The sequence below is a fragment of the Cervus canadensis genome, chromosome 8, assembly GCF_019320065.1.
Source record: "Cervus canadensis isolate Bull #8, Minnesota chromosome 8, ASM1932006v1, whole genome shotgun sequence".
Lineage (NCBI taxonomy): Eukaryota > Metazoa > Chordata > Mammalia > Artiodactyla > Cervidae > Cervus > Cervus canadensis.
Genome location: NC_057393.1, coordinates 84,831,890 through 84,855,645, shown reverse-complemented (window position 1 = coordinate 84,855,645; position 23,756 = coordinate 84,831,890). Strand labels below are relative to the sequence as shown.

Here is a 23,756-nt window from a genome sequence, read left to right as displayed (position 1 = left end):
GGTTTCAGAATAAATGTGTCACCCCCAGCCCAATTCCATGGGAAGCTCTGGAGCCTGAACTGCACCACAGAGACTGCCCCCACTCCCAGAGCCATCCCCGTCAGTCACTGGCTCTCAGCACCCCACACCTTGGGAGACGGGCGCAGATGTGAGTCCTTAGCAGCCAACATCTGCAGCAGATGGTGCACGGGTGGGTCAGCTTGGCTGGGGATCTGGGCAGGGCACCAGACAGAACCACACTAAGACTGCTGAGTGTGGACTTTGAAATACAACAGCTGGAGAAGGAAATGGCAACCCACTCCAGTATCCTTGCCTGGAAAATCTCATGGACAGAGGAGCCTGGTGGGCTGCAGTCCATGGGGTCGCAAAGAGTCTGGGCACGACTGAGCAACTAACACTTACTTACCTACCCATTATTACTCATCTGACATCTGACATTTAAGGTGTATTTAATGCCTTTCAGGGTTGGTAAATTTTGTCACGTGGGTTCTGTATTCCAAACTAAACCCTAAGCTTCTTGAGGGCAAGAATGGGGTCGTGTACTCCTCTGTGCCCACCACAGTACCTGGTACTGTGCTAAGCATACAGGAGCATCTCAAAACTCAGAATCTTTGGAAAAACAAAATGACAATAGCATTACATGAGAACTTAAAAAAACTTTACATCACACGATGGTTAGATGAAAGGTAAGTTCTTACCTGACTGGGTAACTCCAACTCCATCTTTTGCTGACTAGCTCTGGTGCCATGAAGACAAATGGCCAGAAGGGCTTCCAAAAGTCGTATGCCCTGAAGTGAGGTTTCGCTTTCTCGACTCATAAAGATTTTTGTTTCCTCAGGAACAGCTTCCGCAGCTGGAATTTGTTCCACATTTATGGAAGAAGGATGTTCTGACTCTAATTTACCTAAACGGTCCGCACTCTTTTTCAGACCACTCAGTTCTGCTGGTGTGGGGTCACTTTTCACAGTCAAAGCTAATAAACCTTCCTTCACAGTGATCTCAGGTTGAGAAGTTCTGTTTAAATCTTGATTTTCATTCATGTTTCTATCTCCTTCCTTTCTCCCTTGCTCCTCTTCAGGATTTCTGAACAGTTCCTGTATTACCATAAACATTAATTTATGGCACACTTGGAAACCACCGAGCCTATAAAACTGCTTCTGGAAAATGGGACTCAACATGTAGATCCAATGACACATGGACCAGATGTCAGCTGCTTGGTGCATGTGTTTGGGAGAGGGCAGGACGAGGCTCTCGAGAGAGAAACATGGCAGCATGTGTTGCAAAGGTTCGCTCGCTGTACTGTCATAGCCGGAAGTATCTTCTGAATCATTGGCTGATTCTCTCTCAGATTCTGCCTCTTTACTTACACACAAGAATGCCACACAGAGGAAGAGGTTAATTGTGTTGATATGAACATCCTGCACGACAGACTTCCGTTTCTTTGGATAAGCATCTTTCAGCCGGGCATAAAATTTACTAAGACTCTGAGAATCTGAATAAGCTTGCTGGTTATACAAAGTACCAACATTTAAAGATGACAACTCCTTCTGTTCAAGGTCTATCCCGTCAATACCTGGAATTGAAGAATCTTTCTGTTGTTCCCCTAGGCTGATTATCAGAGTTTCAAAAGCTTTTAGTGAGTGATTTCGGATACCATCTAAGTAATTTAATTCAATTATTTGGTTTACTCCATTACAACTTAAAAACAAATCTCTTATTACCCTGTGAGAGAAAAAAAGTACAAAAGATTTACATACAGGCACATCATTCATACACTATTTAAACATGTCATTACTGCGTATACTCAACACTACCCATTTCAACTCTATCAATTATCTGGCTGAAGTCCTTAGTTAGACATGACCAGGACTTCAAGCTGCTTTCTGACTACTTCTACATCCTTCTCCAAACACTGCATATGTAATTCCAGTAGCATTTGAAAAGGACAGATTACACACCTCTCAAGTGAAACGAGGCAATTCAGGGAAGAATTTTTTTCCCCAAATGGCAAATTTCTCTATATAAATTCTCAATGCCACAATCACCTCCATATTTGAGATGGACACTCTGAAAGCAGGGAGGCCTTTGCGTGTTCCATTCATTTGGCTACTTGGTGGTTCACTCAGGACTTTTGTTTATTTTAGATCTGTATGTCATCAAGGGAAAGAACTAAACTACAGATCTGAAGCTTTTCAGCTCTGTCTCAGGTAAAACTCACAAGTTTGGATCACTGGAATCTGAGTAATAATTTTAGTATAAATCAGCTCAGGAAAGATCCAGGATGTCCACAAATACGCCACAGAGTTATAAAACTTTCAGATCAAAGACAGTTCTATTTAAACAATGTCAGAATATCAGGATTTTTTTTAATGGTTGTGAAAATAATGATCACAGATATGTTATACTTTACTGTAAGTTTTTAAAATGATATACTCATTAATTTCAAAGGCCAACTACCTACCAGAAGCAAGCTTCATTTACAAAATTATTTTTTAAGTATGAGAGTTGACAATCACAAAATCTGCAAAACTCACTGGTGGATTCTAAGTATCTTAATTCTCTTCATTTTGCTTACCTGTATTTTCCAGTTTTTCTACATATAGGTAATGAATGTAAATATGGCATTCAAAAAATAATAATTCCATTAATTTCACTGTTTTGATAAATAATTATCATGCATGTGCACACTTTATGTACTATATATATATTTTACATAGCTGTAAATAAATGGGTTATATTTTTTATTTTGTGTATGTTACTGATAAAATATTATAAGCATTTTCTCATGTCCCAACAGATCCTAGCTAACATTTTTGGCTAATAATATTACATCAAGTAAATACAATGTAATTAATTTAACTTTGCCCCTGCTGTTGGATATCTGCATTTTATCCATTTTTTCTCAGATATATATTTAAAACTTTAGTTTTTTTTCAGAGAAGTTAAAATCAATGGCTCTGTCCTCTTCTCTATAAACACTCCAGTAAAACAAACAAATAAATAAATGTTAAAAAAAAATCTGACATGGGATGGGAACTTTTTTTGTTGTTAAACTAAAATTAAATCCTAGGAAAGAATAAATAATAAAGATATTCAAACATCTTTGAATATGATATTTTCAACAATGAGAAAAAACATCTACACACATATATAACAAACCTTGATTTAAGCAGGGTAGGCAGAGTTTTTAAATAAATCTGAAGTACTTCCTGGGGCAAACACTGGTTATGATGGCTACATACATGAGTCTGAGCTGAAGTAATGCTAAGCTGTTGACAATGATGTGCTAATTCAACTCCTCTTTGCAGCACAGGATTAAATATGCAGTTATACAGTTTCCACTGAACAACAACATTGCCTTTCTGGATCAAACTGCAAATGTGATTTGCAATCTGTACACTCTGTAATCTGTCCTCTTCAAAAACAAAATTCTGATAAGCCTCTAAGGCATCCCATTTCCACAACAAGTCTTCTGATCCACTGCTGGGCAGGATCCCTTGAAATCTGTAGGATGGACTAGATAAACCTGAGGAAGGTTCAGCATCGCATGAGTTTCCCTGCAGGGTCTCCTCTAATTTGGCTAGTTGTTCTGAGTCAATGGTACAGATGTTGCAAGCTGCTTTTTTAGTTTTCTGTGGTATCTCAGCTCCTCCTAACTGATCCAAAATCAGTTTGTTAAGAATATTCAGTATATGCTGCTGACAGCTTTTCAGTGCTGGCAATTTAAAAGCGTGGAGGAGAGGAACAATCACAGACTTGGGATCCATACAACAGCATATGCCAATGCTCTGAACCCCTGAGAGGATCTGGACACATGTGCTGCTCAAGGAAGCCTGCTGCAGTAAGCGTAAACACTGGTGAGCACACACAGCGATGCAACAGCACCGCTCAGGGTAATACACGTCTCCATCTGCCGTCTCTTCAAATGGGTTTTTGGAAACCTGGTTTTTAAAAGCCGAGACCAACAGACCTGAGAGGTCTCTATGGTGATGCATGAAGTGGGAATATTCGCAACGTCTGTGCCTTTTTCTTGTACACATTGAATGATGCAGCTGCTCTGACTTCACTTTTTTGACAGTGCTCATTATTTTCATGACATTATTGATGAGGGCTTTCAAATGTCCTGAGGCCTCAGGAGGAACCCCATCTCTTACAACCAGCCATTCCATTTGAAGAACTGCTGTTTCAAATAAATGAAATCCGTGATGCTGAATGAATTCTTGGACCAGATCCATGGCTTGACTGAAGAAGAACGGATTTGAGGCTGCACTTTGAAGACAACAGATCAGGATCTGCAGAACTCCCTCCAGCAGCTCAGGTAAAAGAAGCACTCTATGACGATACTTGGAAAACACAAAATCTTCCTGAACCTCTTGTAGTGTTCTCTTCTGTCCTGGGGCAAAAGGGTCAGGCTGCTTTTCTAGGCAAGTTCTAATTTTTAAAGCTGCGCTAAGCAATTCTGTTAAATTTTTTCTGAGAGTTTCTGGCATCACCTCTGCTGTACTAATATCTATTGACATCAGATGCAGTACTGTTCGGAAAAGCATCCGTTGAATCAAAGCCACTGGTTCTTCAGTCCAACCTGCAGAAACCATCTGACACTCCAAATTGTCACTAAGATTACAGCAGTCTCCAAAACCTGCTAGGAATTCAGTCAGTGTGGGCACTACACTGGCTGTGAGAGCAGAACTATGATTCAAGGTAATGTCAAACTTACAAACTTTCTCTAATAAAGATAACAAAACATGACATAAGTCAAATGGAGAATTGTTCATGTGACTGATGGTAGACAAGGCAGCTGGCTCACTTAAAATGTCAGTGTTTGACTCCTGTCTTGGAATCATTTCTCTGGAATTTTCCAAAGCCATGGTGTCAGGAGTCTGTTCTTTGGTTGATAAGTGGTTAAGCTTAACTGTAAGGTGGTCTTCTTTAGGACACTGTTTTACAAAATGCTGCAGCACATGGGACCTTCTGTATTTAGTCATTACTATACTTTTGTCATCTGAATTGGCTTCTGAATCTGAGGTGGAGAGCTGCGTCTTTCTTGCATCTCTTACAGAATAACGATGGGTAGTTTTACGTTGTCGCCTGCTTTTTCGAAAAACATTTACTTTTGCAGAAACCTGACCAGCCGGGGCACTGCCTTCTAAATATAATTTTTCCTGAGTAGATCTTTGAGAACTTGAGCTCTTTTCTTTGGTCAGGATTATGCCAGCTGAGAATGGTAGATTAAAGTCTGACAAAATGAAGAAAGAAAATTTAGAATACCTTAATATGTTTCAAAACTCAATTTGCACAGGTGATTATCCTCTTACTTCTCTACTTTAGGAGTTTGTCCTCAGTATATTTTTATTATGTGGCTGACTTCCTTTAGCTTTTTGGTATGTCTCTACTCCCGTTCCTCCCCATATCACTTCATTCCCTTATCCTGCTCATATTAAATGCCAAGTGGCCCTGAATCAAAGAATACAAATTGAATTTGAAAACAAGGAGAACAGAGTTAGGAAAGCAATGCTGGTATTTAGCATTACTATTCTTACCACTTTACAAATCTCCTCTAATAACACCATTAATTAAGACACAGAGGTATACTATATCCTCAAAACAGTATTTAGGTTACAGCTCTGATATAACTTAGGAGCCTTAAGATCTCCCCAAATTTTTTCAAAATCATACAATAGATGCAAATGTTCTCCGAGACTGGGGTTAAAAGAGTTGTTCATTCACAATATTTACTGCATGTGCTACGCAAGGAACCTGGCACAGGTGCAGATATTGCTGTTTCACCCTCAGTGCCTAGAACCGAGGGCTGCGGTGTGCTCATCACTCAAGACCTATATTTTAGAGAAAAGAATAAATTTTCCATACTAATTAAAAAGATAATGACACTGGGCTTTTTCCTTTGCAATAATACAAAAGGTACAATTATAATTTAGAATGAATAAATAAAAATCTAAATAAAAGACTTGTGCTTTAAGGGAGAGGGGATTAAAAGGAGTCTGACAAATTCCACATATGCAAAAGATGCAGGCAATGAAGACAACTTCACCAAAAGAACACAAATTAGAGTTCTTAAGTGATTAACAATTTGTGAGTTCTATAAATTCAGAAGAAAATAAGACCAGAGTCAGTAAATCAACAAAATAAGCAGGATAATATTATTACAAGACCTTAGATAAATCCCTTAAGAGAGAGCTCCATATCAGAAATACATTAAAAATGCATATATGGCATTAAAATACAGTTCAAGAGATTTTTTTTTCAACCTGAGAGATCCTTAAACATCTCACAATCTGCATATTTCAAAGGGGAAAACTGTTAATCCCTCTACTGAAACATTTAAACTAAGTTTCATGTACTTAATAGGATATATATATATTTTTTTCTGAATCAGGAATTAAAAATATGTTGACCTTAAGTGTAATAATCCTGTCTAGTCCTAACACAAAATATTACTTCAAATTTATCCTTAAAAAGCAACATTAGAAAAACTAAACTGCAAAAGTCATTGATAGAGTACTGATAATGGAAAGCAGTCTTTAAAATAAGCAGAGAATCTTTCATTTCTTCAAACTTTCCACTCTCCATCTTTAAATGTTAGGCTGCACGTACAGATTTACTCCTTTTGCTAAGTGTTCTGCTTCTTCATCTATTTTCTAATCATCATTACATTCAAGGAATTCCCTATCATTTTTGTATTATTAGAAAAAATAAAAATGTATTTGCCTAAAGAATTTTTCATATTAAATATCACACTAATATATACTGCTTTGATTTTGAGCTGTTATCAACCATCACAGCAGAAGTAACCTTTCCAAGCAAGTTTTTCCCCAGTAGAATTTTGATAACACAAGTGATATGACAAAGAAAATAAACATACCTGTTGCCTTTTCTTCTTGAACAGGTATCTTCCATACCAATGGAAGGAGTGACAGAAGAAGGGTAAGGAGTTCTTCTCTGCATGTCAATGCCTGTATTAGAAATAAAAGAATCCTTCATCCTCTGAGGTCATGAAACACAGTAATTCCTAATACCTTATCTTTAAGTTGAAAAAAAATCCCGTTTCTTGAGGAGGAAGAATCAAATTAACCTATCTTAAATCCAATTAAAGCTGATACTTTGCAATTTATAAACCTTCCCAAGGATAGAAGAATGTAAGAGTCTTTGACGGTATTTAGCACATTCTTGTTGCTTTTTCCAAAAGTAGCTATTATTACCACCATGCACAGTGTAAGAATTCCTCACCTACAAAAAGATAAATTTGCTAGGTGCAAATGAAAAGTTAAGCCCTATTAATTAGCAAACCAGTAACAAAAATTACTAGAAAAACATAAAGGCTTCATGCAGTTAAATTTAAAACTCAGAAAACACAATTTTCAAAAGGAGAAATGGACATTATTAATACAATAGTATATGTAAAGAGAAACAGACTTATTAGTGAAGGTCATCCGATAAATATTTATTGACTGCACACTAGGTCCATAGCATTTACTGTCTTACCCTTTCTGGAGGATATGGTCCAAGCCCTCGGGAAGGTCCCCTCATTTGGTCCATAGAACACACACACACAAAACAGTTAAAGAACAGAAGGCATGCAGCATGTGTACATACCCAGGTGTGGCACAGGCATTCAGTTTAGGAGTTCAAAAAAGGAGCAATCATTATCAGAGGTGTGGAAGTGCCAGACCTGGGAAACTTGGGACACGGGTGGTCGAGGAATTAATGACAAATCAACTGTAAATTCCTCATGTCAGTCTCTGGGGAGGGGGTCAGAGTGGGTCAGGGTGACATAATCAGATTTACCACTATATAGACAACAGAACCAGAGAAGGCAATGGCAACCCACTCCAGTACTCTCGCCTGGAAAATCCCATGGACGGAGGTGCCAGGTAGGCTGTAGTCCATGGGGTTGCTAAGAGTCGGACACGACTGAGCGACTTCACTTTCACTTTTCCTTTCATGCATTGGAGAAGGAAATGGCAACCCACTCCAGTGTTCTTGCCTGGAGAATCCCAGGGACAGGGGAGCCTGGCAGGCTGCCGTCTATGGGTCGCACAGAGTTGGACACGACTGAAGCGACTTAGCAGCAGCAGCAGCAGACAACAGAACTAGCAGGAGGGGAAGGGACTAATCAGTGTTAGAGGCAGGGAAACATCAATACAGATGAGAGATAATAATTACTTGAAGCCTCAGACAGTAAAACTGAAAAGGAGGAGACATATTTGAGAAACCGTAAGGGAGAAATGAAATGACTTGTGGCTGATTATCTATGGGGCATATGGGAGGAAAAAAAAAAAAAAAGATCCAAAAGAACTTGAAAGTTTCTGATTTAGGCCGCTAGGTAACAACTGACAATACAGTAATCAGGACAGGACATTTAGCAGCGCTTTAGGTTGGGGCAAAGATGATGGATTCACTTTTTAGATACACTGAGTTTGAGATGTCTGTTGGATCTCCAAATGGACTCAGCTTTTTAGTAAACAGCTGAATATACATGACTGGAACTTAAGAAAAAGATGTAAAGTAAATAATTGGGGTGTCATCCAAGCAGAGGTCAAGGACATGGGTGAAATTTCCTAGGAGAGTATGCAGGAGGAGAAGGGCAGACTTCCCAGAATGGAGTTCTGGAGAACAACACTGAAAGAAACGCAGATGGTGGTGCTGAAGAGCAGCCTACAAAGGAGACTGAGATGTTAACTCTCTCCAAAGAGAAGCAGAACAAGAAATATAAAGGGAAGAGAGCAGTTCAGAAAAGAAAGAAAAGTTAACCAGGTCAAGAGTTGTTGATCTTTAATTGTGTAAGATGATGGTAGGAAAGCACTTAGCAAGTACAGGGTCACTGGTGACCTTAACGAACACAGTTTTGATGGAGTGATGAGGGTGCAAAACCGATTACAAATAGGCTGAAGAGTCAAGGGGAATGAGAAAATAGAGACAGGATTCAGATTACTTTCTAGCATCTTGGTTATGGAAAGGCTTTAAAATTCTGCAAAAGCAAAATCTAAATCCCTTCTCAGGCCTGGAATACCCTTCATGACATGATTCCTACTGACTTGTCCAGTTTTAACTCCTACCACCACAGCCGACCCCTACTTACATGTACTATTAAGGTTTCTTGAACATCAACGGTCCCTCAAACATCTTCCTCACATTCACTGGTCTTACAATTCTCTCACCATCCTTCCATCTGCCAAGTACCAACTCATCCTTCAGGTCTTAGTTCCTTTGTGGGAAGACTTCTCTAATCACCCCTAGGTCAATTAAGGTTTCATGCCCCTGATTTAGTATAGCAACCAATAGCTGAACGGTTAATGTCTGAATGCCCATTTTCCTATTTCATTCATTCATTCAACAAATATTTATTGAGCCCCTACTATGTGCCAGACACTCTGGATGTAGTGGTGAACAAGGAAGACAATACTCACATCCTTACAATGCTAACACTCTAGCAGGTGAGAGAAAACAATGGGGACAGATAAGAAACTTTCAGACAGACCGCTGTGATATGGAGAAAATTAAATAGGATGGAAAGAGGAACACTTAAATAGGCTAGTCAGGACGGACCACTTGAGCAGATGCTTAATTGATGAGAAGGAAGAATCCATGCAAAGACATGGAGGAGAAGAGCTCACAGGAAAGATACAAAGGGTGGGAGTGGATTTGACTTTTTCATAGAATGGCAGGCAGGACAGTGTGGCTGGGGCACAGAAGGGGAGGGCGCTGAGAGAAAAGGCTGCAAGGTCAGCCAGGTGGACAGTGCCAGATACAAGGTGGCCTTGGGGAGGGGGTCACATGAAGGAGTTTGGATTTATCTCTAAATATGATGGGAGACTTTTCCAAACATACTTTGCAGGCCTCTCTCAGAGCATGAATTCCAGGGCTCAGGCCCTAGACCTTAGCAATCACCTCCCTTTTTCCCACTCAATGCCTAGTACACAGCTGGATGTTCATAAACATTACCTGCCTGAATGATTTTGAATTCTGGATGCAAAGTAAAAATTGTATCAAAGGGCCCCATTTCTGTGTGCTTTACTTCAGAATCAGCAGATGTCTAGATAACAACTGTATGCAGAGCTTGTACTCAGTACCTATCTCAACATTTTTTAAGATGCCAGCAAAAGATACATTATCTTGCAAAATATTATCTTGCAATTATCTTACAAAAAAAAGTAAACCAATTTTGACAGGTACATTCCTGCCTAGTCCTTCTAAGTTGAGTCTTTATCTTTAGTAGAGGAACTAATAACACTCTAACAGAGCTTGCCAAAACCTCAAGGGTGTGTGAAGAAGTGCTACAGACAGGCTGCCCTTGTAATTCAGCGCATGTTCTTCCACAGTACACTGGCAAATCACCACTGCTGTCTGAACTGGCATTCCTGCCCCTGTCTTCTGAGACATGTGGCCTGCAACTGCTCTATTTCCTTCCTACTTAGCTCAAGGCTCAATATGCCAAATTAGGCAATATACAACCCAAACAGAGCCACTCCCTGGCTATTCCTAAACTATCCAATCTACAGAAATCACATTACTCCTCAACTAACACTTTACAATTTTATGTTTTCCCCTCTGCTTGGAAAATGACTGTGTCACACATTTTTAAATTCCCCACTGCAATAACAAACAGTGAGATCACTCTCATCCAGGTAGTAAGATTCATGCTCATGCTCCATATCTACCAGGTGCCAGGCACTGTCTCTTTCACAATTCTATTGTTTTGATTGTATTTTATATTAATTGCCTATCCTAACCATCCCAAAGTAGTGATGGCAGGATGGAAGAGAAAGGGCAATTTTATTGGGAGGAAAGGCTGAGATCCCAAACCAGAGGCGATGTTTAAGAAGCTGCAGGCATATGGGCACCAGATCAGTGGGGTTCAAATATCTCAGGATGACATGTTAAAGAATTTGGACTGAAGTTATTTTAATTTATATTAATGGCATTACTCTTCATTTTGACATGCTAAATTTAATGTTCCAGACATAGCAGAAATAACGTGCTATTTAAGTCCTTTATTTCTTCTATCAGAATTTTATAATTATTTCTTAAATGTGTATCTATACACACACATGTGAACATTTTTTCATTACGACTGTAAACAGAATCTTTTTAAAATTTTCTAGCTGAATAACTTTAGCTAAAGGAAACAATATGTTTGTCTTATATTCTATAATTTTGTTGAACCGTTTTCTGGATGATCTTTTGGATTTTTCTGTACACATCAGTTTAAAAATTAACTTTTATTTCTTCATCTTTCTCACATTTAGCTGTCACTATTTTCATATTCCACTTTATTATTGCATGTTTTTAAAACATGATATCAAACAGAATAGTAATAAAGTTAGTCTTATGCTGGTTCTATTGCAGAGCTTGTTAAAAATTATTTTGATTTTTTCATACAAACAGCTCATACAACTCAAAAACAATGAAAATCACCCAGCTGAAAAATGGAAGAAGACCTAAGCAGACATTTTTCCAAAGAAGATATACAGATGGCCAGTAGGCACACGAAAAGATGTTCATCATCATTAATTATCAGAGAAATGCAAATCAAAACTACAATGAGATACTACTTCACACTGGTCAGAATGGCCATGATTTTAAAAGTCTACAAATAAATGCTAGCGAGAATGTAGAGAAAATGCTCCTGCACTGTTGTTGGGAGTATAAACTGGTACAGCCACTATGGAAAACAGTATAGAGGTTCCTCCAAAAACTAAAAATAGAGTTGCCATGTGATCCAGCAATCCCACCCTTAGGCATATATCCAGACAAAAGTATAATTCAAAAAGATGTGTGCTTCTATGTTCACATGAGCACTATTCACAACAGCCAAGACACAGAAACAGCCTAAACATCTACTGATGGATGGAGAAAGCACACGTGGGACATACATGCAATGGGATACTACTCTGCCAAAAAAGAAATAAGGCCATTTGTAGCAACACGGATGGACCAAGAGATTATCATACTAAGTGAAGGAAGACAGATAAAGACAAATACCATATAATAATCACTTCCATGGAGAATCTAAAATAGGACACAGATGAACCTATCTACAAAACAGAAACAGACTCACAGACATAGAGAACAGGCTTGTGGTTGCCAAGGGGGTTGGGGGGATGAGGAAGGGATAGATTGGGAGTTTGGGGTTAGCAGATTAAAACTTACTATACACAAAATGGATAAACAACACGGTTCTAGCGTATAGCATAGGGACCTATATTCACTATCCTGTGATAAACCATAATGGGAAAGAATATGAAAAAGAATGTTCACTGAATCACTTTGCTGTACAGCAGAAATTAACATAACACTGTAAACCAACCATGTGAAACTTGCTCAGTCCTGTCCAACTCTTTGCTACTCCATGTTGAAAGTAGCAAAGACTTTTGCTGTTAGTAATGCCATACTAGTAGCCCACCAGGCTCCTCTGTCTATGGAATTCTCCAGGCAAAAATAGTGGTATGGGTTGCCATTCCCTTCTCCAGGGATCTTCCGGACCCAGGGATTGAACTCAGGTCTCCTGCATTGCAGGCAGGCTCTTTACTATCTGAGCCACCAGGAAAGTCCTACTATACCTTATATTTGTATAAGGTATATACCTTTATTTATAAAATAAATTTAAAATTTTTTCTTTTTTTCCTATTCTTTTTATATGAAATTCTCTATTCTTAATCTGTTTTTAGAGTTTTTGTCAAGAATAGATGGATTCTGTTAAATGTTTTTGATGGCTCAGGATAATTACATGTACTGTTTTCCCCACTGATGTCAAATACTATGCTTGATTTATACCAGAAATTGCAAACTTCTTTTGTAAAGGGCCAGAATGTAAACATTTTAGGCTTTGTGAGTCATATATGGCTTGTGTCCCATATTTTTGTTTCTTTTAACAGTGCTTTAAAAATGCCAGAACTCTTCTTAGCTTGTGTGCTGCCCACAAACAGATCAATGGCAACAGTTAGCCTATAGGCTATAGTCTGCCCAACCAGCTCCCAATTCCCTCTCCTCCTTTCCTCCCATCAAAAACGGGTTATTAAGTGGCTATAATACCAAGCGTATTATGTCACAACCCCAGAAAGACTTAAGGTGGTACCTAGTAGGCCCTGTTAGCTAGACAAAAGTAGAGTATTACTAAAAATTTTGAGGGTGTTTTTTCACACAAGCCTTACATGCCCAAAGTAGAGATCTGTCTAAAAAACAGAAGAAGTTGTGTTAGAACACCTGCCTGGCTGGATTTCACTGGATGAGTGACTGCGAGAGCCTCCTCTCAGTTTCCCTTGTTGAATACAAGTATGTAGTGTGGTTAACCTGTTCCTATCTCATCACTGTGTGCAGGGTGTGTGTGGGGTAGATAATTGTCTTTTTAGTTCACGAGTCCCTCAGTCAAGAAAAGCTGCTACCAAAGTGCTGCACCAGGAAGCCTAGAGTGCACACAGAACCGATGCATATCGTGAGCTCGTGGACTTCCGATCAGATGCCATGATGGAACGTTACTTTGAGAGTCCTGGGAGGGAGTATAGGAGAGATGCTAATAATCATGGCCAGAGGGAAAACACTATGGTAGATAAAACATGGCCACAAGTGATTTCCTCCCATCAAGTGCTGGAGTCTGTGTTCTCATCTTTTAAATCTGTGCTGGCCAAGTGATTTGCTTTGACCAACAGAATGTGGCAGATGTGAGATTATGTGACTTTCCTCAGCCACCCCCTCAGTCTCTTGAAATGCTTCCACCCACAGAAAGAAGCTGAGACTAGCCTTCTGAAAGATGAGAGGCCACATGGATGAGAATGAGGCAGCCAGCCAACAGTCCCATCCAGCAGCCCTCAGTCTTCTGCCAACCAACTGCACATTCAGACGTAATCCCTGCTGACACCATAAGAAGCAGAGGTGGTGATCCCAGCTGAGCCTTCTGAACTGCCAACCTCACAGAATCATAAGCAAATAAATCATTTTTAATGCTGCTAAGTTTTTGAACTGTGGTTTGTTACATAGCAATCAACTGATATACTCACTGCTCCTGTCTTTACACACTAGCCCGGGTGTAAAGGAGATAATGCAATGGATTACCTACTGCTGTCCAGTGGCTACCATTTCCACTGTTATCACATTCCCACTCCTCCAAGAAGTAGGAATGTCAGCATCTGCTATGCTCCCTCATCCCTGTTAGACCAATCATACATAGATAAATTCTGGCATGTGTGTAAACAGAATCCACAGAACTAGATGTAGTAATTTAAAATTCATTCATTGTTATTATCTTTACTAAATTGAAAAGCTTGCATTATTCTCCAACAGAAACAATTCTTGCTAATAATATTATCAGTGACTGACTTGTCAAATCTGAAGAATACTTTTCATTGCTTATTCTCTTACTTAAAAACCTCCCTAATATTTTCAGAATAAAACTAAAGACTCCTTACTATGGTAGACTGACTTACTATGGTAGAGCCAACTCATTGAATAAGACCCTGATGCTGGAAAACATTGAAGGCAAAATGAGAAGGAGGTGGCAGAGGATGAGATGGTTAGACAGCATCACCCAATCAATGGATGTAAGTTTGAGCAAACTCAGGGAGATAGGGAAGGACAGGGAAGCCAGGCGTGCTGCTGTCCATGGGGTTGCAAAGAGTCACACGTGACTGAGCGACTGAACAACAAAACTACAGTAGACAAGGTTGGCCATCAGTTTCCCCACTAGCCAAGCCCCCACATGCAGCCTCTGCTTTAACCCTCCTAGTAGATTTTTCTCCAGAGTTCAGTGTGTCTGCATTTGCAGTTCCTTTGGTCTGGACCCAATTCTCGGGAGGCTGTCACGCCTCGACCTGCCCGGGGATTCGATCTCTAGGAGGCTGTCACGCCTCAGCCTGCCTGGGGATCTGCACCCTGACCCAGGGACACCTGGCTCTCAGGTTGCAACAGTTCTGGGTAAGATAAGCTTCAGAAAGACTCACCCCGAAGGAAGTCCACCCATGAAAATTGAAGGAGGCCTATTAGTTTTCCCACAGTGCTGCCTCTACAATCTTCTGGAGGGACAACCAGAAAATAGCTGGCCTTGGGAGGGAAATACTGTATAATATCCAACCCCTTAATCCTACCTAGCACTGGTCATGCTGGATATCTTAGGGATGCCCAACTCCAGTCTGGGGGTCCCAGGAGGTCATCACGCCTTGACCTGCCTAGGGATCTGGTCCTTGAACGGTTGTCACGCCTCAACCTGCTCAGGGATCCAACAGTCCCAGGGGTCCCAGGAGGTCGTCACACCTCGACCTGCCCAGGGACCCAATTCTCGGGAGGCTGTCACGCCTCGACCTGCCTGGGGATTCGATCTCTAGGAGGCTGTCACGCCTCAGCCTGCCTGGGGATCTGTACCCTGACCCAGGGGCACCTGGCTCTCAGGCTGCAACAGTACTAGGTAGGATAAGCTTACATCATGATATCTAGCCCCATTCACAGTGGACAAACTAGCAGTTACAACCCCTTAATTCTACCTAGGATAAGCTTCAGAAAGACTCACCCCTAAGGAAGTCCACCCATGGAAACAGAAAGAAGCCTATTACTTGTGGGACTGTGCCCAGTCTCAGCAATAACTCAGGAGCTCAATGAGAACCCCACTGCCTTTCTGGAAAAGCTAAAAGAGGCCCTCCAAAAGTTTACCAATCTGGACTTAGACTCTTACGAGGGACAGGTGATTTTAAAGGGCAAATTCCTGTCCCAATCTGCATCAGACATCAGGATAAAGTTACAACAGCTACAGCAGCAGGACCCTGCTGCCTCTTTAGATGAGATGGTCCAGACAGCCACCAGTACCTTTTATAACAGGGAACAGGAGAAGGAGGCCAAGGCCCAGGAGAGGGAGAGAAGGAAAGAGACAAGGCATGCCCAGATGCTGGCCGCCCTCCAGAGAAGCCCTATGGCAAACCCCGAGTGCTTGAAGGACAAGGCACGAGGCAAATGCTTAATCTGTAGACAGGCGGGGCATTGGGCCAAAGAGTGTCTAAACCGTGACAAGTCTCCTGGAATGGCTTGCCACAAATGCCATCAACTGGGACATTGGGCGGCACGCTGCCCTTGGGACCCAAGAGCCTCAAGGTCAAGCGCCAAGCCTTCCCTCACGATGGTTCAAGAGGACTGAAGCGGCCTGCTCCAGCCAGCCCGCCTGTCACAGATAACCATCACGGGGCTGGAGCCAAGGGTGCAACTGGATGTGGCAGGCAGGTCCGAGAATTTCTTGGTTGACACAGGGGCTACCTACCCTGTCTTGATCTCCTACTCCGGAACCTTCTCCTCCCAAACCAGTACCATTTTGGGTGCTACAGGAAAAGCAACTACTAAAAGATTCACCCAAGCACTTCTTTTTTGCTGGGATGGACAGATATTTTCCCACCAGTTTCTGGTGGTCCCTGAGTGTCCTGCTCCCTTAATGGGAAGAGACATACTCACTAAACTGGGGACCACCCTTGTGATGGGAAGCTTTTCAGCCCCTAGGGCCCTACAGCTTCTGGTTACTACTGAAGAACCCATTACACCTCCAATAGAGAGAGAACAAAGACTATGGGAGGACAAAATTAACCCCCAGGTTTGGGACCAGGGGATTCCTGGACGAGCCCACCAAGCCGAACCGGTCATCATTGTCCTCCGAGATCCCACTCAGTTTCCTAACCGGAAACAATATCCTCTCAAAAGAGAGGCTCGGGAGGGACTACAGCCTTTAATAAATAAATTCCTTGTTTGTGGGCTATTGGTCCCCATATTGGTCCCCATATGTTACCAGTTTGCCATGTAACACCCCAATCCTCTCAGTAAAGAAAAAGGATGGAACCTGGCGAATGGTTCAAGATCTCCAGATCATAAATGAAGCTGTAGTCCCCCTCCATCCCACAGTACCCAATCCCTATGTAATCTTGGGAGAAATCCCACCCATTGCCAAGTGGTTTACAGTCTTGGATCTCAAAGATGCATTTTTTTGCATACCACTGGCTAAAGAATCCCAATATCTTTTTGCCTTTGAGTGGGAGGCCCCAGGAGAAAAACACCAACAGATGACTTGGACAGTATTACCTCATGGGTTCAGAGACAGTCCCCACTTGTTTGGACAGGCCCTTAGCCGAGATCTCCTAGATCTGGACCTGGGACCTAATGGGAAAATATTACAACATGTAGATGACCTACTAATCTGCTCTCCAGATGAGAAAAGTGCCCAACAACATGCAATTCAGGTTCTAAACTTTTTGGCAGAAAGGGGATATAAAGTCTCCCGTGCTAAGGCACAGATGGTCGAGACAAAGGTCACTTACCTGCGAGTTCAGATTACACACGGGTCCAGGAGGCTGTCCTCTGATCGGGTACAAGGAATCCTCCAGTTGCCCTCCCCCACGACTCAAAAACAATTGTGAGCTTTCCTGGGGCTAACTCGGTATTGTAGAATTTGGATACCCAACTATGGTCTAATTGCCCAGCCCTTATATGAAAGCTTAAAGGGACGAGATGATTCAATCCCACTGATGTGGGGAACTCCTCGAAAGAAGGCAGAGGCTACACTAAAACAGGCCTTAACTCAGGCACCTGCCTTGAGGTTGACAGACCCAGAAAAAGCATTCCAACTTTATGTCCATGAAAGAGAGGGAATAGTCTTGGGAGTGTTAACTCAAAGGTTGGGATCTGAGCCCCAGCCTGTAGCTTACTTATCCAAGAGACTCGATCCAACCACCCAAGGCTGGCCCCCCTCTGCCTTCGAAATCTTGCAGCTATTGCAATCATGATAGAAGATGCTTTAAAACTCTCCTTTGGGGGCAAACTAACTATTTTTACCAGCCACCAAGTAAAACAACTCCTAAATGGGAGAGGCCATTTATGGATGTCTGATCAAAAAATCCTCAGATATCAAGTAATGCTGATGGAAAATCCAGGCCTCACTATATCCCCTTGTGAGGTTCTTAACCCAGCCACCCTCCTGCCTACTCCCAAGAGCTCTCTCCCCTTTCACTCTTGTCTAGAAACCTTGGACCACTGGACAAAACCCCGAGTGGGATTGTCAGAAGATCCTCTGACCAATCCTGAGGAAATCTGGTACACTGATGGAAGCAGCTTTGTCTTAGATGGAAAAAGAAGAGCCAGGTATGCAGTAATCTCCAATTTTGAGACCACAGAGGCTAAGCCTCTGCCATCAGGATGGATTGAAGGCTTTCCCACCCAGACTGAGAAGGCTGAGGAGGTGGTAAAAAAAACTTCTGCATGAAATCATTCCAAGATTTGGTCTGCCCAAGTCACTACAAAGTGACAATGGGACATCATTTACTTCTAAGGTCACCCAAGGGGTCTCTAAAGCATTGAGCATTACTTATTATCTCCATTGTGCCTGGAGGCCTCAGTCTTCAGGAAAAGTAGAAAGAGCCAACCAATTCTTAAAATCATTAATAAAAAAGATAACCCAGGGGACCTCCCTGGGATGGAAGGAAGCTTTACCAATAGCCCTCCTCCGCACCCATACTGCCCCTAAGGAACAGGTTGGTCTTAGTCCTTATGCGATGCTGTATGGGAGACCTTTTGTTTATGTCAATGACCTCTTCCTAGATCCAGAGGCTCAGATCCTCTGGTCTTATACCATTGGGCAATTCCAACAGGATATATGCTTGGGGGTATGAACCTGGACCCACAAGACTCTAAGGAGTCATCACTATATGCTCCAGGGACTCAAGTCCTAATTAAAGTCTGGAAAGATGGGTCCCCAAAGGCTCAACTCCAGCCCACATGGAAGGGCCCCTACCCTGTAATACTTTCTACCCTCACAGCAGTCAAGGTACCAGGACATGACTCCTGGATTCACTACTCACAAGTCAAGCCGTGGAAGAAAACAGAAGAGGACACTCAGTATACCTGTGAGCCCCTGGGAGATCTCAGATACCTATTCAGAACTACAAATGAGTGCCATTCTAATTAACACTCCCCAAATCTGGCTTCAGGGGATAAGATTTCTCAGGATAGCTCTAAAGAGCCAACAGAGCTTGACAGAGATTGTACTCCAAAACAGACAGGAGATAGATCTTCTGATCCCTGAACAAGGAGGGACTTGAGCCATCCTGGCAATGTGAATTTGAAAGTGGCTAATGCCCCTACTAGTCCTTGTTACACCATACTGATGCTGCTTACGATTGTTCCATGTATTGTCAATTGTCTAACCTGTTTAGTCTCTGACCAGGTCAACAAGCTATGACATGCAGTGCCAGTTCAACACAGATACAAAACTACAGTCGACCATGGAAAATATCACTCACCCTTAGATGGCCACCGTTGAGGACTCTGAGGCCTGAGACCAGCAAGAAGGGTAGGCCCAATACCCCTCACCATCCCAGTTCAGCAGGAAGTAGCCATGAAGACCTCCATGCCCGTATTCCCAAATAATTGGGCCTCCAATCTCTTGAGAGGGTAATGTTAGGTAGTTAGAATAGGGAAAAGGAGTCCAAAATGGTGGTGGCTAAAAGACAAGAAGGGCAAAGCCGCCAAAATAGAGCAAAAGAAGGTCAAAGAAAGGTCCGAGGACTGGAGTGAGGACTTCCGGTAGAACAGCACTCCTGGTTGAGCCCAATTTGCATAGGGCAAGCCCAGGGGGAAGAAAACATATAAAATGAGGAGCCAAGCACGCGCTCTCTCCTCGCCCCCCGCCCCGCGTGCGTGCACTCTCGTGCTCTCTCTCCCCCATGTGTGTGTGCTCTCTCTCCCATGTGTGCGCGCTCTCTCTCTCTCGCTCGCTCTCCCGCATGCGTGCGCGCTCTCTCTCTCCCACATGCATGCACTCTTTCTCTCTCTCCCCCTGACGTGTGTCTTCTAAATAAAATAGAGCGATAACACTGATTTGTCTAAGAGCTATAACACGGTTTGTCCAAGACCCGAGAGCTGTGACGCGCCAAGGGCTTTAATGTCTGTCGCTCCAAATCACTGTTGTGATGAGACAAGAAACGAGGAGCATACACTTGCCTGACATTTTTAAAATATATTCTGTTCATAAATGTCTAGCCTGTTCTTGATATTTTACTGAGCAAAATAAATAACAACTTTATAGAACATCCATAGAATGTGAATAGGTATGGAAACTATATATATTGGAAATTTTAAAAGCAGAATTTTATAACACGCGGTTGTGCATACTAGCTCAATTTTGATATATTTTATTGGTAATAAATCATGTTATTTTCTACTCATTACATTAGAATTAAGTGATATATGTTCATGATTAGGGTATAGAAGAAATCAGAAACCATTACTATCAAATACGACATAGAAATAAATCACTTTTATGTTGGAAGAGATCTTTGAAGTCATCCAACTAGATGTATTTATGTTACTGATGTATATTACATTACTGATGAGGATACTGAGATCTGGAGCAATTAGGTCACCAAAACCATCCATCTAGTTGACACTGATACCAACGTTAAAATTAAGGATAACTGTTATTTTTTTAGGCTTGGCAGTTTTCAAGTTTACAAGTTTTCACAAACCTTGTAAAGGTCTCAGTATAAACTTCCAGTCTGTTATCTTTAACCATTAAAAAGATTATATTTTTGCTATTTAAGCATTTTTTTCCCTAAGAATAAACAGATTAACATGTCTGTATATGATAAACTATGACCAAATTGGGTTTATTCCAGGAATGCAAAGTTAGTTCAACATTTAGAAGCCATCAATGTAATCCACCTACATTGATAGAAAAAAATAATATGATAGTCTCAATAGGCACAGAAAAGGTATTTGATAAAATCCAACATTCATTCAGGATACAAACTCTCAACAAACTGGGAATAAAAGAGAATTTCCTTATTGTGATAAAAGGCATCTGGGAAAAATCTAGAACTAACATAAGATTTACTCATTGGAAAAGACCCTGATGCTGGGAGGGATTGGGGGCAGGAGGAGAAGGGGACAACAGAGGATGAGATGGCTGGATGGCATCACCGACCCGATGGACATGAGTTTGAGTAAACTCCGGGAGTTCGTGATGGACAGGGAGGCCTGGCACGCTGCAATTCATGGGGTCCCAAAGAGTCGGACACCACTGAGTGACTGAACTAACTGAACTGAACATAAGATTTAATGGTGAAATACTGAATGCCTTTCCCTCAGGTCAAACACAGGCAGGATGTCCACTCTTATCACTTTCACCCACTTCTGTACTAGAAGCCAAAGAAAAACACAAGAAAATGAAATAAAAGGCATAAAAATTTGAAAAGTGAAATTACTTATAGATGACATGATTGTTTACATGGAAAATCCTAAGGAATGCACAGTAAAACTTCAAGATAGATAAGTAAACAAATTTAGTAAAATCACAGGGCACAAGGTCAACATACAAAAATCAACTGTATTTCTATGAGTAGCAAGCAGGAGAAAAATAAAATTTTTAAATGCCATTTATAATGTCATAAAAGGAATAAACTATTTAGAACAAATTTACCCCCAAATACCTAAGACCTCAATGCTAAAACCTACAAAATACTGTGGAGAAATTTGAGAGGGCTGAAATAAAGAGATTTATATCATATTCATGGATTGAGAAACTCAGGATTGTTAACAATGTAAGATATCCATTCTCTCCAAATTGATTTTTGGATTCAACAATAGCACAACTGAAATCATAGCAGGCACTTTGTAGAAACAATAAGCGGATTCTAAAATGTATATGGAAAGGCAAAGGATCTAGAATGTTCTTCAAACATTCTTGAAAAAGAACAACAAATTAGAGAACTTACACCATTTAATTTCTGGAATTACTATAAAAGTTACAGTAATCAAGACAGTATAGTATTAGTGAAAGAAGATAAACAGAGTAGAAGAGAGAGTCTAAAAATAAACTATAAATATATGGTCAATTGGTTTTTAACCAAGGTGGCAAGGTTTTCCAGTAGGGGAAAGAACAGACTTTTAAGAAGAAATGTTGCAGAACAACTGAGTAGACGGGCAGAAACGAACCATAATACCTACCTCACACCATATACAAATATTAATTCAAAATGGATCACAGACCTAAAAGACCTAAAAATAATAACAAAAAAGCCCCAGGGGGAAAAACACTAGAGAATATCTGAGCAACTTTGAGTTTGTAAGACCAAGATTTCTTAGACAAGATATAAAAAGCGCTATTCACAAAGGAAAAAAATTTGCTTTTCTAAAGACACTGTTGAGAACTGTAAAGGTGGGACTGTCCTACTGGTCCAGTAGTTAAGATTCCATGCTTCCACTACAGGGAGCACAGGTTCCACCCCTGGTTGGGGAACTAAGATCCTTCATGCCTCACAGCTCAGCAGAAAAAAAAGAAATGAAAAGACAATTCACAGAGAAAGTATTTGCAATTCAACAAAGATTTTTATCCAGAATACACAAAGAATTATAACAACTGGATTATAAACAAATAACCTGAGTTTTAAAATGAGCACAAAACTTGAACAGATATTCACAAAAGAAGATATACAATGGACATTAAACACACTAAAAAGTGCTCAACAGCATTAGTTGTCACAGAAATGCAAATTAAAATTGCAGTGAGACACGACTTCACATTCACTTAGAATGGCTAATACTAAAAAAACTGGCAATGTCAAATATTAGAGAGGATACAGAACAACTGGAATTCTCATACACCACTGGTAGGAATGAAAAGTGATACAACCACTTTGAAAAACAGTTTGGCAATTTCTTATACTGCTAAACACCTACCCTATAGCCTAGCAATCATATGCCTGGATATTTATCCAGGAGAAATGAAAATATATTCATACAAAGACATTTATAAGAATACTCACAGCAGCTTTATTCACAATAGCCAAATGTAAACAACCCAAATGGAGAAGAAAATGGCAACCCATTCCAGTATTCTTGCCTGGGAAACCCCATGGACAGAGGAGACTGGTGGGCTATATAGTCCATGGGGGTCACAAGAGAGTCAGACATGATTTAGCAACTAAAAAACAACAACAAAACAACCCAAATGGTTAAACAACAGGAGAATGGTTAAAAAATTATGGTATATCCATACAACAAAGCACTAACCAGAAACAAAAAGTAATGAACTACTGATTTAAGCAACATGGATGAATCATCTCCAAGACACAAGCGTACATACTGCATGATTACATTTACAGGAGGTACTAGAACAAGCAACACTATAGTGAAGTCACTCAGTCGTGTCTGACTCTTTGCGACCCCATGGACTGTAGCCTACCAGGCTTCTCCGTCCATGGGATTTTCCAGGCAAGGGTACTGGAGTGGGTTGCTATTTCCTTCTCCAGGCAACACTATACTTAGATGTTAAAAGTCAGAACGGTGGTTATCTTACAGTGGAGGAAGGGGAGTGGCTGAGTGAAAAGGAGGATGACAAACCTTTCTAGGGTGGTGGAAATTTCTAACCATTGATTTGGGTGGTGGTTATAGAGGTTACATATTTGTCAAAACCTACCCAACAAAATACTGTGCATTTCCTATATATAAATTATGTATCAATAAAAAGTCTGCTTAATTCCTTATATTAAATATCTGTTAATAAAGCAGAAGTATTGAAAGGATTTAAACTGCCTCTTCTCCAGAGTATCCAAGAAGTGTTTCAACATATGAGAAACATATATATAAAAAAAGCTAAAGTTTCTCCTGTACAGCTTTGAATCCAGTGCTTTGATTCCATTTTAAATGATTAAGTCTTACATAGTTAAATTCCCCTTAAAGAGCCAAAAGATCATTCTCCATTTTCTGGTTTAAACAATTTAAATCTT

At 40.8% G+C, this 23,756-nt stretch overlaps 1 protein-coding gene across 2 annotated transcripts in view; it reads right to left on the bottom strand.

The window, feature by feature from the left end:
• Positions 1-23,756, bottom strand: part of LYST (lysosomal trafficking regulator) — a 193,769-nt gene that overhangs the window by 120,249 nt on the left and 49,764 nt on the right. For both annotated transcript variants that reach the window (XM_043477036.1, XM_043477037.1), the window contains exons 5-7: positions 6,881-6,971; positions 3,160-5,236; positions 699-1,722 (exon numbers count right to left, since the gene is read on the bottom strand). In XM_043477036.1, coding sequence (XP_043332971.1) covers positions 699-1,722; positions 3,160-5,236; positions 6,881-6,971 — 3,192 coding nt within the window. The remainder of the gene's footprint in view (positions 1-698; positions 1,723-3,159; positions 5,237-6,880; positions 6,972-23,756) is intronic.